We start from the raw sequence: 16,231 nt of genomic DNA on the forward strand, positions 1-16,231 counted from the left end.
CCTTCTGCTCAATTGTCACCGTAAAACCTGAAGGATAAGCGAAAATATGATGTAACAGATTGAGCCTAAAATGACACAATAAAAACCTATCTTGATGGTTGTGCATTAAAAATAGATAGGGCTCCATGCCAGCTCGATTACTTACTAGGCGATGAGCCACCACTGATTTTTTTACTGAGTCGGAGTTTGATCTTTGTGACTCAAATTTATCTAGAAGATCTCTTTTGATTTGGTATCTGCTTGTGGTGGTTATAGAGGTCGGGTCACTAAAGAGTAATGTCTGATCGATGGATTCTAGTGTCTCTTTGATATATTTCAGCCACGGAATTTGAACATGATTTTCTTTTTGCAAACAGTCGCTGACTATTTGCCTTCTTAATTCCGCCTCAAGGTTCACCCATATCCTAAACCATGTTGTTATGGGTCTCACCTTCACCAAGTCCGAGATATATGGGATCCCCAGCTCAGTGTGTGTTATTCCTGCTGGGGTAGCCTGGGGTATCTTCAGAATCCTCCGTAAGAATTTGTCTTCCTCCAGTTGTAGGAGCCTGACATCCCTAAAGCCCCAAACCTCTGCACCGTATAGAGCTTTAGCAGTACTTACAGCTATGTATAAATTCATCAGTTGCTCTGGAGACCACCGACCCAGTGTACGAGCAAAATTTAAAATTGCCCCATTTGCACAAACCAACTTCCTGCATCTTTCCTCAATTAAAAGTTCGAACTTTATGTCCTTGTCAAACAAAAGGCCCAGGTAGGAGAAGGAGCTTACGGTTTCTAATTTGTGGGATCCTATTTTGAATACAAATTTCCTGCTGGGTTTCTTGCCTGTTACCATCACATAGGATTTGCTCAGGTTCACAGAGAGATCTAATTTGTCCATGAAATCCACAAACCCATCTACTAGATGTTGTAAGCTCAGGGCTGTGCGGGCAAGCAGGACCGCGTCATCCGCAGAACCGGTATGTGACGCTTTCCTACTTTGGGACAATCCACACTTAAGGCAACCAGACTTTTCTCCAAATCGTTAATGTAAAGGGAGAACAAAAATGGTGCAAGGATACATCCCTGCCTCACTCCGCTGGTACACAGGAAGGGATCAGTACTCCCCCCCCCCCCCGTGTTATAGCGGACCTTGGCGGTGGTGTTCCAGTGTAACTCCTTGAGGATGTTGATGAGTCCAGGGTCAATTCCCAGGTTGCTCGTTAACTCCCAAAGTGTACTCCTATTTACATTATCAAAGGCTGCTGCCAAGTCCATGAAGCCCATATAGAGCTTTCCTTTACTAACCCTTGTATATTTTTCAGCTAGAAGTTCAAGTTCAAGTTCAGTAATTTGTATAGCGCACTACTCACCCAGAGGGTCTCAAGGCGCTTGGGGGAGGGTGGGTGCATTACTTATCGAATATCCAGGTTTTTAGCTGTTTTCTGAAGGAGAGGTGGTTCTGAGTAAGGCGGAGGTGAGTGGGGAGAGAATTCCAGGTCCTGGCCGCTAAGTAGGAGAAAGATCTTCCTCCCATGGTGGATTTTTTGATGCGCTGAATAGCGGCGAGGGCTTGATTGGATGACCGTAGTTGGCGGGTGGGTGTGTAGAAGGACAGTCGTTTGTTGAGGCATTCGGGTCCTAGGTCGTAGAGGGCTTTGTGTGCGTGGGTGAGGAGACGGAACGTTATTCTCTTGTTGACGGGAAGCCAGTGGAGATCTTTCAGGTGATCGGAAATGTGATCTTGACGGGGGATGTCCAGTATGAGTCTGGCTGAGGCGTTTTGGATGCGTTGGAGTTTTTTCAGTAGTTTGGCTGTGGTTCCGGCGTAAAGGGTGTTTCCATAATCTAGTCGGCTAGTGACTAGTGCGTGGGTGACTGTCTTTCTTGTTTCGGTGGGAATCCAGCGGAATATTTTTTTGAGCATGCGTAGGATGTTGAAGCATGATGATGAAACGGCGTTGACTTGTCTGGTCATCGAGAGGGAGGAGTCTAGGATGAAGCCCAGGTTCCGTGCGTGATCTGTAGGTATGGGTGCTGTGCCCAGAGCCGGTGGCCACCATGAGTCGTCCCATGCAGAGGGGGACGATCCTAAGATGAGGACTTCCGTTTTGTCCGAGTTTAGTTTTAAACGGCTGTTCTTCATCCATTCGGCTACTTCTTTCATTCCTTCGTGTAGATTGGTTTTGGCGGTGTTGGGGTCTTTGGTGAGGGAGAGGATTAGCTGGGTGTCGTCAGCGTAGGAGATGATGTTGAGGTTGTGTTGACGCGCGATGGTTGCGAGGGATTTAAGCATTGATCGCTTGTTGATTTGCCTGATCTGAACCCGTATTGGGTGTCTGCTATTATATTGTGCTCTTTAGTCCACAACATCAGGCGATTCAAAATCGCTCTGCCCAGCAATTTCGCTGACACATCTATCAGCGATATTGGTCTATAGCATTGAGGATTGTCCCTACTACCTTTTTTAAAGATGGGGACAATCAATGCTGTAGACCAAGATCGCGGAAGACCAGATTTAATAGCAGCGTTTAATACCCTGGTCATGATAGGAGCCCAGAGGTCTATATTGCTTAAATAGAGGTCAGGTGGTGCCATCAGGCCCTGGTGCTTTATTTCGAGTTAGCCCTCTAATTGCTTGGGTGATTTCCTGAAGTGAGAATTCTACATCACCGGACCGAGCTTCGTCCCAGCTCCCTTCAGGCACGATGTCACTTTCATGGTTATAAAGACTCTTGAAGTGTGCTACCCATTGTTCAGGAAGGATATTGTTACTAATCACCGGGGCATTTCGGTCTTGGAAACAGGGTCTGTTAACAATCCTCCAAAATTCATTGAAGTCCCTGTGTTCCCCAGCCTCCCTCAGGTCCGCCCAAACTTCAGCTTGAAGCGTAAGTTTCCTCTGCTTGACCTTTGCCTTATATAGATTTCTGCATGAGGCTACTTCCTGCTTGTCCCTAGGTTGCTTTTTGAGGCATGATTTTAGTGCTCTCAGTGCCCTGGAACATTCAGAATCAAACCAACGTGGCTGTGTTTCCGCTTTCTTTGGCCCATTTATTTTCAAGAGTTCACTCACCAAATTGGTTTGTGACTCAAACACAGAGACCAGCACCCCACCTTCTACTAAGAGGTCGAGACAGCCTTCTATCTGTTTTTTACCTTTTTTTACAAGGGTTTCGTAAAACTCCTCAGCATTAATTTTGGCCCATCTAAGACGCCTCCCCTGATCCGTTGGTCGCAGCTCAGTGTTTGCTTGTTGACTTCTAACAGGGCAGCCACTATATACTAATTCCATAGTCAACGGATTGTGATCGCTAAATGGGTTCCACTCTATTCTCACCTCCTTAACCCTATCCTTTGCAAATGAGGATATCAACATAAAATCTATAATCGAATTGCATCCTCTTCCTTTAAACGTTGGTGTAAGGTTGCCATCCCTCCCCGGGGCCACCAAATCTATTGTGTGCGATAAGGCATGATTGCCTAGTAACTTCATGATGGGTTTTCCCTCCGTGTTATGCTCAAGGTGTGGGCCACTCACCATCGGGCATGATGACCAATCTGCTTTTACAGGGAGTAGTTTTGGGCAGAGGTGACAATTTAAATCGCCCATAATCAGAACTACTGGTTCTCCACCTCTTTTCCGTTTTTTAGTCTCATAATAGAGTCTATCATCTAATTCGTGGATAACTGATTGATTCCCTTCACCTGTTCCTGAATTATAAATTTTGAATATCAGTAGCCTTAGCCCTTGGCCCTGGAATTCCGCCGCCTGCAAGGTGTGCGATGACCATGAGGTTGCTAGCTATGAGCCTTCTAACTCTAAATTTACATATAAAGCAAGCCCACCCTTGGCTCTACCAAATCTGCCTTCCCGCGCTGGTGTGAAAAAACACTTATAGCCCTCTATTTGGTAGGGAGACGGATCTACCGCCCAGGTCTCCTGAAAGGCTAGGACATGAAAGTCACGAATATTATTTTTCCATTCCACATTATCAAATTTCCCCGCCAGACCAGCAATATTCCAGGACAGTACCTTTAAACCTTCTGTCAGTGCTTTCCCCCTGTCTCTACCCTGTGTATATATTTTCGGGTCCGCCTCACTTCCCAAGATCACTCCCTGAAACTTGTTAGCTATGGGTAATTGTTGTATATCTACCATCTTTGCGAGGTCACTTTCCAAACCCCTCTGTGCACTAGGGTTATTTCCTACCATTACAGCCACCTTTTCCCGGGGTGTTTGGGGTAGTCAATCTAGTTCGTCGAGAGATTGTAGTGGGCTAAATCTATTGATCCATTGTGTATGGTTCTGCCCTCTCTGCTCTTCCATTCTTGGCCAATGTCTTGCTCCTGAGATCCCTGGTCTATCTTGGGCATAGTGCAGAGCATTTACAGCACGTCTCCTTGGGTAAAAATATCCTAGTGGTAAGGGGCATATGGTGCTGGTATGATTTTTGTTATGTCCACATAGTATGTACTTCACTAGGTCAGTATTCCTAAAGTTTACCACTATACAGTCTCCTGTAATATCTTTCCTCCTACTACCTACCCAATTTGCTCTTCTTACAAGAAGTATCTCTCCTCGTTCTCCACCCCTCAGGGGCCTATGTATATTTAGCCACCTAATTATTTTGGTTTTTAAATCAGCATGTGACTCTCTCTTCCCATCCCTCAAAGCAGGGACCCCAGTAAAAACAACAGCATAGGGGCATGCTTCAGGTGGTAAATTAATGCATGTTGGAACATAGTGTGAAGATATGTCCATCACCTCATATCTAGACTGATCATTCTCCGAGCAGACATGGGTTGTTGCATTTTCTAGTTGTGCTTTCGGGACATTAGTTCTCTGTTGGACCTTTTCTAGATTCTTATTTCCCCCTGTGTTGGTATTGCCCATTTCTCTCTGTACTAGGGCCGTTGGTGTTTCGTGTACTTGAGCTATGGTGCAAGGTTCATTACTCACACAGTTATTATTCCCCCCTACTTGTTCCCCTGACCTGGTCCCACCCAGAGGGCGGTTTGCTGTTAGATTGCAGTCAGAAGAGCCCTTGCATTTTCTTAACTTCGTTAGCTCATTTATTGCTTTATCTAACTTGCTGATTATTGGTTTTAGTTGGTTCATTATAAAAGTTTCCATACGTTTTTGGAAATCTTCCATTACTTCATCCAACCACCTCGGTGGGAGTACCTGACCTACTTCTCGCTCTTCAAATTCTTCAATCACTGTTTCCCCCCGATTTGTGGTCCCAGATATTGCCCCACTTTGTGTTTTGTTCTTCCGTTTACTCTTCCTGCTACCCCCTTGTTTAGTTTTCCTATTTGTTCTTTTTACTGCTTCTTTTATCACCTGTGCACAAGGGATACAATCGGCAGAATTTTCTGAAGAACCGTTATCAGACATTTCTGAGACATTTAGAACAGTAGGTTGTGAGGGAGTGTTTGGTGTAGATAAACTTCTTTCAGTGCGTTCTATCTCCCTATTGACCTTTTGCAACATCAAATCAATTGCGGTTGGTTGTAAGGCCACATTTTGTGCCACTCCTAAGGTGTTAGGGGGGCGAGATGCGAGGGTTTTACTTGTGGCAGAGCGTGTTTTAGTTTTGTTAGACATAGTCAATTAAATGAACAGGGGGATGTAAACTAGATCAACAATTAGCCGCCTCTTATGTTCCCAGCTTGTCAGATTAGTCAGTGAGTAACACCTCCCCCTTTATGGCTTCGTAAATGATAATGTTACACGGTGTCCTGTAATCCACAGATACAGATTGTTTTATGGGTTCGTGAGTGCAGACAGTCACTGTTTTATTGCACTGGTTAGGGGAATGTTCAAAGGTACCTCTGGTTCAGATGCAATGGGGGTGGCCCAGCCCAGCCACTTCTGGCCGCTGATGGTCGCAGATGGTCCCGCCCTTGTCCCGGGCTTCTCCCGGTCGCTCCCGCGCACGACTCGCGGGGCGAGAGGCGTTCCCTGGTAATGAGGCGCCTCCTGGCGCGTGTCCGGCGTCACAACCGCCGCGTCCACCCCTGGGGCAGCTGGGTGATGTAGTTCCCCAGCTGCTGCTGCACCGGGTGGATGGCGGCGAAGGCGCTAGCCGTTTCCCTCACGGCGCGGCTTTAGTGCAAGGCAGGGTGTGGCAATGCTGTCCGCTGGCCGTTCCCGTCACGGCAGGCTTGATGAGAACTTTTCCGGAATGCTGCAATGTAGTCTAAACAGACTAGAATAGCTCTATTGTTTACACCCCCAAAAGAATGCTCTTATTAAGGATATCTTTCTACATCTGCCTATGCTGAGGAACATAATCCTACTCCCACAAAGCAACCATAAGTAGGAAGTGATAAGAGTCAGTCTGATGGACTGCTAAATTGCTGCAGCGTAGTCTAAACAGCACTCTCACAAAGTTTGCTTATTGCAAAACCTAGAAGTTAAGGCCATGTCTAAACCTTCAGTTGTGCAATAATGTTGCATCACCCATTAAAAAAAACATGTTTGCCTTTTTGTGAAGTAAATGATCAAATTAAAAACTCTTACAGAATAAATCTTTATACCATCTGAAAGTCCTTTGGAACGAAGGCTACGGGTAGGGCAAAATCTGGCTCCTCATAACACCTGGGCCTCAACGTGAACTTGATCCACCAAAAGACTTTCAGGCTGCAGAAACATGGAGGCAGATCACTGGTATAAAGGAAGTCAAATCTCGTAACCTCATCTCCTAGACTGAAAACAGATTCTACCCACCACTATTTCAGAAGACCGAGCTCTTCGAACTGACATTCTACTGAGATACAGCAGATAATAGGAAATATTAGCTAAGAGCTCATGTCCTCACATTTTGCTAGGGAACCTTTATTGACTCTTTTATACCTAGCATTTACTCCTCTTGTGCTATAGGGGTCTTACAGTGGTGCTGTGGTGCATTAAAAGTCTTAAAACAAGTTGGCCTGTACTAATAAAAGCCTTACACATGCATTATAGCGTTAATCAAAGAGACACACTGTAATTTGTTGAAGGATATAGGCTGATGGTTATTTGAAAACACATGTACTAACTGCAGTGTAAATACAAGGGACTCTAGCTATTACGTGTTGTGCCTTTCTGAATGCTGGCGTTGACACCATCATCGTTTGTGGCAAGCACAACCATTATCAATTTTGCCCTACCTTGTTGTGAATTAGTGTTAAAATAATTGTTGTATTGGTAGAAAAGTAACACCTTTGTGAATTTAGAATTGTGAATAATTGTTTAGCAAATTACATTTTCGAATTCCATGTTTGTCCCTAAATGTTTCATCAAATAAGTACAGTCACACAGTGAGAAATGTGGAAGTAAGTAGCAATTTACATGTTAAAAAGTGCTTCCATTTGTATTTGTTTCCGAAAGCTAAACATGCACAAAGTGTAGACACTTAAAAATCTTCTTTTCGCACATCAAAATGTGTTTGGCATAATATGTCTTCTCTGAAAACTATGAATTTTGTGTACCATTACAAACTTAATTTTATGCTGAGAAAAGTTAAGTGACAACTTCTATTGTTCTGTCTCTTTCCATGCCTTAGAGTCCGCAAAAAGTGCTTCCCATTTGGCTCTCCAATCCATCAGCACAGGAACAGACATCAAATTTGCACCATGTAAGTAGAGCAGTCCAGATGCCTCGCAATTGAAGGTTCTCTAATCGTACAAGGAACAATGGTGTGGTGAAATATGCCCTCGGCGCAATTATAAGTGACTTTCTTAAAACCGTTTGTGGTCACTGCACTGTCCTTTAACGTTGGACGGATTACAGGTTGATTAGACCACCTGAAAATAGTTCATGCCCCAGAGATTAAATATTCTCAGCACCAACTTTCAACGAAAAGGAAACATTGCTGTATGTTATTGGAATCAAAACTGACCATGAACAAAAAAAATGGCAATATTGTCAAAAGTTCATGACATTATGTTCAGCTTATCCCACAACAAAGGTCTTAAATTTCACAGCTCATTGTTGATCAAAGTGTATTAGATATATTTCAGATGATTGGCGGCATACTGTTTACATCCTCAGGCGGAGTAAAAGAGGCAAGATCAAATTTCAATGATTTCGACCAAATGCAATGCCAAAGTGTGAACACACTCTAATGATAGCACCGAATTTGGATGGGAACATTAAGGATGTATTCACTGAGATGCATCTATTTCAGCTAAAGAAGTGTGAGAACAGCTATGGGCCCATATTCTTGTACAGAAATGCAGACAGAGTACTTGGTGGTTGAAGAACTATAGTTGTGAAATCAAAGGTTGTAAACTAAAGTTCACGAAGTGGGACAAAAAGGAGAACAAAAGTTCAGGAGAGAGCGTAGATAAGAAGAATATTAGAAGGAAAAAATAGATGAGAGTAGCTGAAAGGCTAGCAAGAAGCATTCAACTTGAAAGACTACTGAAACAAGCATTTACAATGCAATGGTTTTGCCTTTGTTAAAGTTAGAGCGATTGGCATTGCTCTTGACATTATTTTTATTTATGGGTTTTTTTAACATAAATAAATGGCATTGAATTGACCCCTTGTAACCGAATATGAAACTGGGTTAGTGGCAGAACAGTCACCTGAGAGGGGCTGCAGCAGGGGAGGTGATTGGGAGAGGGGTTGAGGGGAGATGGGTGGGTGGGGTGAACATGCAAAAACTAGAGGTGGGCTAGAAGGTTCGACCCAGATGCCCTGTTCTGGTTCGGCTCGAGGTCCTCTGGCAGTCTCGAGCCAAAAGCAAGCAGAGCCGAGAAGCAGGTGCTACTGCTGGGTGGAGAAACTAAGAAGAGAGGGCGAAAGGCAGAGCAAAGGAGCCTCAGTGAAGCATTCTAGAGCCAAAGAGAGAGAGAGAGTGCGGAAGAGAAAGAGACAAAAAGAGAGACAGAGGAGGAGGGAGAAAACAAGGGGGCGAAAAGAGAGAGTAGCAGACTAAGGAGAGAGAAACTGACAGAGCGAAGGATGGAAAGAGCAAGGAAGAGAAAGACAAAAAGAGAGACAGAGGAGGAGGGAGATAACGAGGGGGGCGAAAAGAGAGAGTAGCAGACTAAGGAGCGAGAAACTGGCTGAGCGAAGGATGGAAAGAGCAAGGAAGAGAGACAAAAAGAGAGACAGAGGAGGAGGGAGATAACGAGGGGGGCGAAAAGAGAGAGTAGCAGACTAAGGAGAGAGAAAGTGACAGAGAGCGAAGGATGGAAAGAGCAAGGAAGAGAAAGACAAAAAGAGAGACAGAGAGGAGGGAGATAACGAGGGGGCGGAGAGAGAAAGTGACAGAGAGCGAAGGATGGAAAGAGCAAGGAAGAGAAAGAGACAAAAGAAGAGACCGAGGAGGTAGAAAACGAAGGAGGGGTGAAAAGAGAGAGAAACGGACCGAGGAGGGAGAAACTGACAGAGAGCGAAGGATGGAAAGAGCAAGGAAGAGAAAGCCGAGGCAGAGAGCGAGATGGAGCGAGGGTGATGGCTTAGCTCGTTTTGGCTGCTAGAGCCAGGCCCCTTACCCAAGTCTTCTCTGGCCTGCCCACTGTTACCAACGACTCGTAAAGGCCTCAAAATCACAACGTAGTTTGTGTACACAAACACTTTGTATGAGTCTTTCCACTATAAAAACGCATTTAAATGTGATCATAAAGTTAATGTTTCCACAGCAGGAGTGTCATTTTTGTAACCAGGGGGTTTCTGGGAGCTATGTGTGGACAAATGACATCAAGTGAGATGAGTGAGTGTCTGTAATCCTAGGCTGGTTTGTGCAAAACACAATCAGTTGTCACTACTCCAACATGATGCACCTCAAACGATCCGATCCGAGTGCGTGCGCAATCACGTGTACATGTGACTTGTTACTGAGTGCACCACGGGTGGATGGATGTGCGGTGCTCCTGCTTGCACCATTGAAAGACGTGAGTTGTTACTATGTGCACGACGGGTGGCTGTGCGGTGCTCTTGCGTGCAGACTGTTACTGAATGCACCACGGGTGGATGGATGTGCGGTGCTCCTGCTTGCACCATTGAAAGACGTGAGTTGTTACTATGTGCACGACGGGTGGCTGTGCGGTGCTCTTGAGTGCAGACTGTTACTGAGTGCACCACGGGTGGATGGATGTGCGGTGCTCCTGCTTGCACCATTGAAAGACGTGAGCTGTTACTATGTGCACGACGGGTGGCTGTGCGGTGCTCTTGCGTGCACCGTGGCAGACTGTTACTGAGTGCACCACGGGCTGGCGTGACTGCTACTGAGAGGACCAATGGCCGGGCAGAGATGAAGTGTCACTGAGTGCACCCAGGTATGTGTGCGGTGCTCTAGAGAGCACGACGGGTAGACGTGAGCTGTAGAGGTGTTCATCCCAGGTGGACGTGAAGTTTTCTTTTACTCACCACGGGCAGATATGATGTATTTTAATGATCCCTAGCTACACCACGAGTAAACATGAGGTGTTGTAGTGTTTGCAAGACCAGACTTACCTCGCTCCCAGTGTAGACACAAATGTAGTTGAACCGTTATCACCGCACAGACGGGTAAACAAGGCAGGGACAGGAGCTGTCTAACGGATTCCCGCCTGGCCCCAAAACTATAACCCTGCAATTAATGTACCTCCTTTGAAATAAGTCGCGCGGCTGTTGCACGGGGTGTGTTCACCTGGTTCGTGCATCCGCACTCAGAGGCGACGCGGTGCCCCTGTGTGCACTACCTGCTAAGCCCCCGTGCCTTCAAAGACAGCCCCCGTGTGGAGTCAATGGAGAGAAACAATCGCCGCACTAATTAACATTCCTGATACCGCGCTCCGCGCGCCTGTCACGACAGATTCTGCGATATCACGTGATTGGTGATTTTATAGGGACGGTATGGGGTCTTCTTGAAGGCATGAAAAGGCAGCTCTCTCAGACCTCATTAACTGGGCAGCTCCTTCTCTCACGCTCAATTAGACCTCAAAAGGCCCCATTTGTCCAATTTGCACACTTGGTTACAGAGAAGAGGATGGGGGCTTTGCTTATGGGACACTTGCCTGGGCCGGAATGAATGCAGGACACCCCTCTAGCTCGCTTTGGTGTGACTGCTGCCGGGGGTGTGTCCGGACTGTTCCTCTGGATGGGGGGGGCGCTCACATGACCCGTCCCCCTCCCTCCACTCAAAGGCTGATAATCTCCTCAGCTCTCTTATCTCAGCCTCTTTCATAAGTCGAGAAGGGAGGCACCGCGCCTCCTCTTAAAGGGACCGGCCGGGTGAAATACGGAGCCGTTGACAATCATCCACCCATCTGCAAACAGCAAGGAACTGCTGAAATGGGCGTTTCAGTGAGCGAGGACAATGAAACATACACAAAAGTAATAACCACACAAAAGAAACAAAGGCCCGGACTGCCGAGCGCCCAGAAACCAGGGGGAGTGTAAGTGATGCTTTCCGCACTGATTCTGCCCCAGCCCTGCTGGCCACTCCCCTTTTAGAGACTCACCCCACCTTTTTTTTATCTCAACAAAGTCGTGTATAGTAAAAACCATTTTAAACGAGTAAAAGTTCCTCTTAATAACACGAGTCATAGTCATATGCAGTAAAGCGCCACATGGTGGCGCTTTAAGGTAACATATCTAACAGTCACTTATGGAGTGCATTCTTTTACTAGTGGGCGGCATGTTCTAGGGAGAAGAAAAGGCAATACACTTTCCGCTGTGAACGGACGAACGAGCTCCAGAAAAAAAATGTTTTTCGGCGCTTCTTGCAAGAAATAAGATATCGAGGGATACATGCTGGAAACAATCATACTTCACGCAACTGCTGTTCAGCCCGACAGTTATCCTCCTGTGAGATGGCTGAGGGTTTCAGATGAAATGCGGAGAGCACCAACTAAACCGAGGCAGCGGTAGGGGGGCGGGAACGGGGCACAGGAAGGCGGGTGCCGGCAATGCCGGCTGTTCATCGAGAGGGACGGAGAGGAGCGCGCAGAGCGAGAAGCGCCGAGAGGGAGAGACCAGGGGGAGGGGAGTCTGCGGGGATCGGGCCTGCCCTACAGTGCCGGCAATGCCGGACCAGACACGGGGGCGTTCCCGGCGTCCCATGACGTCGGCAAAAGCCAAAGAATGTCGGGAACGCCCCCGTGTCTGGTCCGGCATTGACGGACAGGCCCCTCGTCCAATGGCAAGGCTCCGTTTACGGAGCCAGCCAATCAAGGACGAGGGCCGAACCAAGCCACCCTACGGTTCTCAACAGGATTTCGCCTGCGCCGAAAAGATGCGCAGAGCGCATCTTCGGCGAGGCAAAACCTAAAAAGGAGTAGAAAGAAATGGAAGCTACAAAGAGATCATTGTCTCACTATAATAACATGCTAAGGATGTCTGTGAGACATCTTTACTGACAAGGCTTTTGGAAGTATGCTGGGAAGCTATGCTGTTAAGGCCCTTTGACTCCTACTGAGTCTTCTCCCCTGGGTGGGTTTATTCAGTTGCGTTCACTACATTAATTAATGGTATGAATTATTCATATAAGTTAACTTTGCCATATGTATCAACACAATGAAAGGTGTCAACAACATTTTACGAAATGCTGCATACTTAAATGAGTAAAAAAGAGCAATCAATGAAATAAAACAAACTAAATATAAACCAGCTTCAAACCAAACAAGAATATCTACATTGTAAAGCAGTGACAATTTAAAATCTTTTCTAGACGTGTTGGAAAATATAGCTTTAGCAACAAAACTGTGCAGTTTCAGAATGCTGAAAGAGAGACAGAGGTTTGGGGTTGATCCAGGACAATGCAAGGGGTATATGGTGTCACAGTGGAAGTGAACAACCAAATGGAATGGATGCTTCAAATTACTGAGAACACCAGTCTCTAATGTGAGAGAAGCTAAGGGTGGATGAAGCATTTAAAGAAGCACCCCTATTCAGAAGATGTCATTTTCTGCCTGCTAACTGATGCCTGCTAACTGATATCCTACGATTGCAAAGGCTTGACGGTAAACAAGTTGGGTAGAGGGCACCTTGTCAAGACCACAGTCAGAAATAATAGTTTGATAATACACTAGTATAAATAAATTGACCAACGCAGAGTGAAGGAGTGTGTGACTGTGGAAGCAGAGCTAGAGAAAACTAAGTGCATCACTTGAGACAGTACTCAACTAATACACTGAAAGCCACTATCCAGCCTTTCCTTCATCCTCGTAGGTGGGAAGTAGTGGGATACCACAGTACAGTGACCTACCAATACAATGTTTTAAAGCCCTACTCAAATTACACACATAAAGAAGAATTGAAGAGCGACTGGGTAGCAGGGAGGAGTTCTGGGTTTGATACAAAGTTTTCAGAAGTACCATTGTGACAAATTTACACTGCATTAATAGAATACTTTTTGTGATAATTGACTAGTTGTTTAGCAGTTTTCCACTCTTGTCCAGGAGCTTCCTGATCCAGATAAAGTATCGAAAGAGGTCCAGCAGATGTGGGTCCTGACGGAAATGATGCGTGCTAATCAGACTTCCTCACGGATTGGGCGATTTGATGTGAGTATTCCCTGAGTGCCTTCTGCCTATATTGGATCGGAATGAAGGGAATCCTATCTGTAGTTGAAGGGATTAGGCTTCAGAAACCTGTAGAGCATCCGCAGGGTGTAATTGTACATATGCAGGCACCCATAACAGATAATTTCTTCGTTTCAGCTTTTTACCTTTTGTTCCAGAGTATTTTTAAATTGAGTAGCTTGGATCTCATGTGCCTCTTTTCTTCCACTCAATGTCCCGATCCAGTAGCGTAGGGGTGCTCAGATCACTTTGTTCCAAAACCCTGCTAATTTTCCCCGTTTTCCCAAAGCCTACATAGCCACTTTCCTAAAAACGTGTAAGTAGTATTCTTCTCTATCTGATATGTACTTTTTCACCACAAGGTTACAATTTCCTCCCTCTCAATCTCATTGCCCCTCATTTGTTCAACCTTCTTATCAACATAACATATGACTTGTATTGTGTTTAATTTGTAACACCCACCAACAGAAGGGTCTGACCCGGACCATGCCTTCTTCTAGTTTTTGTATACCAAAGCCCACATTTTTCTGTGAACTTATGAATGGAAGTTGCATCCAGAGTAGCTAGGGCACACAATTAATGTCACATCGAACACCAAAGGAGAATTCAAGTAATAGTTTGATCTTTAGGTACAGAAAAACTCAAAACGTTTGAATTTATGCGTCTTCTTCTTTTACACTTTTGTGTTTTATTTTATTGCTTCATGTTAGAATTCGAACTTTGATGTGCTGTCTAAGGGGTATGGCAGTCCCAGAATGCTATAAAGAGAGTGATTTTGAATGGGAATATTGTTGAGACTACAGTCCTTTGTTGCTGGTAGTTTCTTTCCGACTCTTTAGAAAGGTGTGAATGAATAGTGACATTTGTTACAAATGATCTTCACAAATGAATACGTGCCCCTTATTAGAGGGTGGGAAAGAAACTGTCAAAAAAAAGGACTCCAGTCTGAACAATGTTCCCCTTCACAATGCAGGGAGAGGTACAGGAATATGTTGATCAGTTCGCGCATACAACTTGCATGTTAGCATGGAAAACCTTACACAGGAATCTGGGTCGTGTGTTTCCAAATCCAGTATTTATTGCATTGTTGGAAAAGCTTTCAGTGGAATTACATGTTTCCCTGCGAGTGAACAATTTAAAATGTTTGCAAAGTTCTGGAAAGTTAGCCCGGTCTGTTCTCTCCTTTGTCCCAAACAAAACAGGTGGAATTGCAAAAGGCGTTTGCTGCATTTTGTTTACCATGTTGTGTTTGTTTTTCAGGTGGATGGCTGTTACGATATCAATCTCCTTTCTTACACCTGACTCCTTACGTAAGCAGTAGTGACAGTTTTACAAAACACCCTGGGCCTCTCTACTACTGCGTCTATTCACAAACCCTCTACTGCATGAAGGAATGAAAGACATTTGTATAGGAATGGTCTTTCCAAATCAGTCCATTGATGTCACCGCTTCATCTCAGCTCTTTTAAGTACTCACACTAAAAGTGTGGAAGACTGTGCCTGTGTTTATGCCACAACACTAAACTTGGATACATTTGTTGCACTATCCCATCCTAGGACATGCCGGAGATGTGGCAAGAAGGTGAAGTAAGGAAGGGATGAAGACTCTCCTGATTCGTCCACCTTATCTTGACTGGTTGCTAGTACTTGAGCATAACAGTGGACTTTGTGTTTACACTTGGAGAGATGGAACGCAGAAGATGTTTCCCATCCTCATGAAGACACTTTCAGGCTTCCAGTTTATTACACTGAAATGTTACAATAAGCCGAAGGATATATATTTGAAAGCAAAAATCTGGCACTTGAGAATGAGACCAGCTCCTCCCCTGAAACACTTAATGTGACTGTTAAGATGCTTTCAGAAATTGTGCCTCTTTATATTTATTTGTAACTTTTTGTTTTGCTAATTTTTTGGTGTTCGTTGTGCCATGTCCACTGATAACTGTTTCTTTGATCTAACAACTTTGAACATAAGTTTAAACATTCATTAGACATCATAGAATTAAACACTGGCTAATGTCCCGGATTGCTAGCTGAAACAACCATCATGCATAACTTCTCATCGCAACCTAGTTTTTAAGGCAGCTACTTCGTGATGTGATGTCTCTCCTAAGTTGCAGGAGTCTCTAAAGGATCTGTTATTATTCATCTATTTAGGGCTCGAGTGGCTATTTGCTTCATTTACTGGAAGTGATATGGCGGTTTACATAGTCAAGGATTTTGTTCTCTCTCTCCGAGAAATGTGGTATTTTCATGAAGGTTCAGATTTATTCTCTCTTCAGTACAATGTCATGCAGTGCTTCCAGTGTCTGCAAGAAGGTGTTCCTCCTCCTATTACTGAAACAGAGGAGCTTCATAGTTTGCACAAACCGTGTCCAGTAACCTCTACCATTTATGTATTTTATGTTGCGCATCACAAGATATCTTGATGTCTTCTTATTTAAGAACTGTTGAAGTAAGAAGGTTTCTCCTAGCACCATTTTTACCAAACTCAACCATTAAATGAGCATTTCAGTATTCATTTCTCAAAGCTCTGACAGAATTGCCTGTTTCTTGACTTTATTTCAGTGTGTGTGTGTGTATAGTCTTCTCCTTGTTCCTTATTTGCTTAGGTCTATATTAATCTTCTGTTATACTTGTATACCTTGTGAAATAATTGTCTAGTGCTACAGCTTAGCACAGTACATAGGGTTGTCAATACTACATGAAGGCTGTGTACTATAATGAATGTTCGATTCATCACT

At 44.8% G+C, this 16,231-nt stretch overlaps 1 protein-coding gene across 2 annotated transcripts in view; it reads left to right on the top strand.

Annotated features, from left to right (window-relative positions):
* Positions 1 to 16,029, top strand: part of NICN1 (nicolin 1, tubulin polyglutamylase complex subunit) — a 145,607-nt gene extending 129,578 nt beyond the window's left edge. For both annotated transcript variants that reach the window (XM_086938785.1, XM_086938786.1), the window contains 3 exons: positions 7,536 to 7,607; positions 13,366 to 13,470; positions 14,749 to 16,029. In XM_086938785.1, coding sequence (XP_086794911.1) covers positions 7,536 to 7,607; positions 13,366 to 13,470; positions 14,749 to 14,790 — 219 coding nt within the window. In that variant the 3' untranslated portion in view covers positions 14,791 to 16,029. The remainder of the gene's footprint in view (positions 1 to 7,535; positions 7,608 to 13,365; positions 13,471 to 14,748) is intronic.
* Positions 16,030 to 16,231: the final 202 nt, after the last annotated feature.

The sequence above is a fragment of the Lissotriton vulgaris genome, chromosome 9, assembly GCF_964263255.1.
Source record: "Lissotriton vulgaris chromosome 9, aLisVul1.2, whole genome shotgun sequence".
Taxonomy (NCBI): domain Eukaryota; kingdom Metazoa; phylum Chordata; class Amphibia; order Caudata; family Salamandridae; genus Lissotriton; species Lissotriton vulgaris.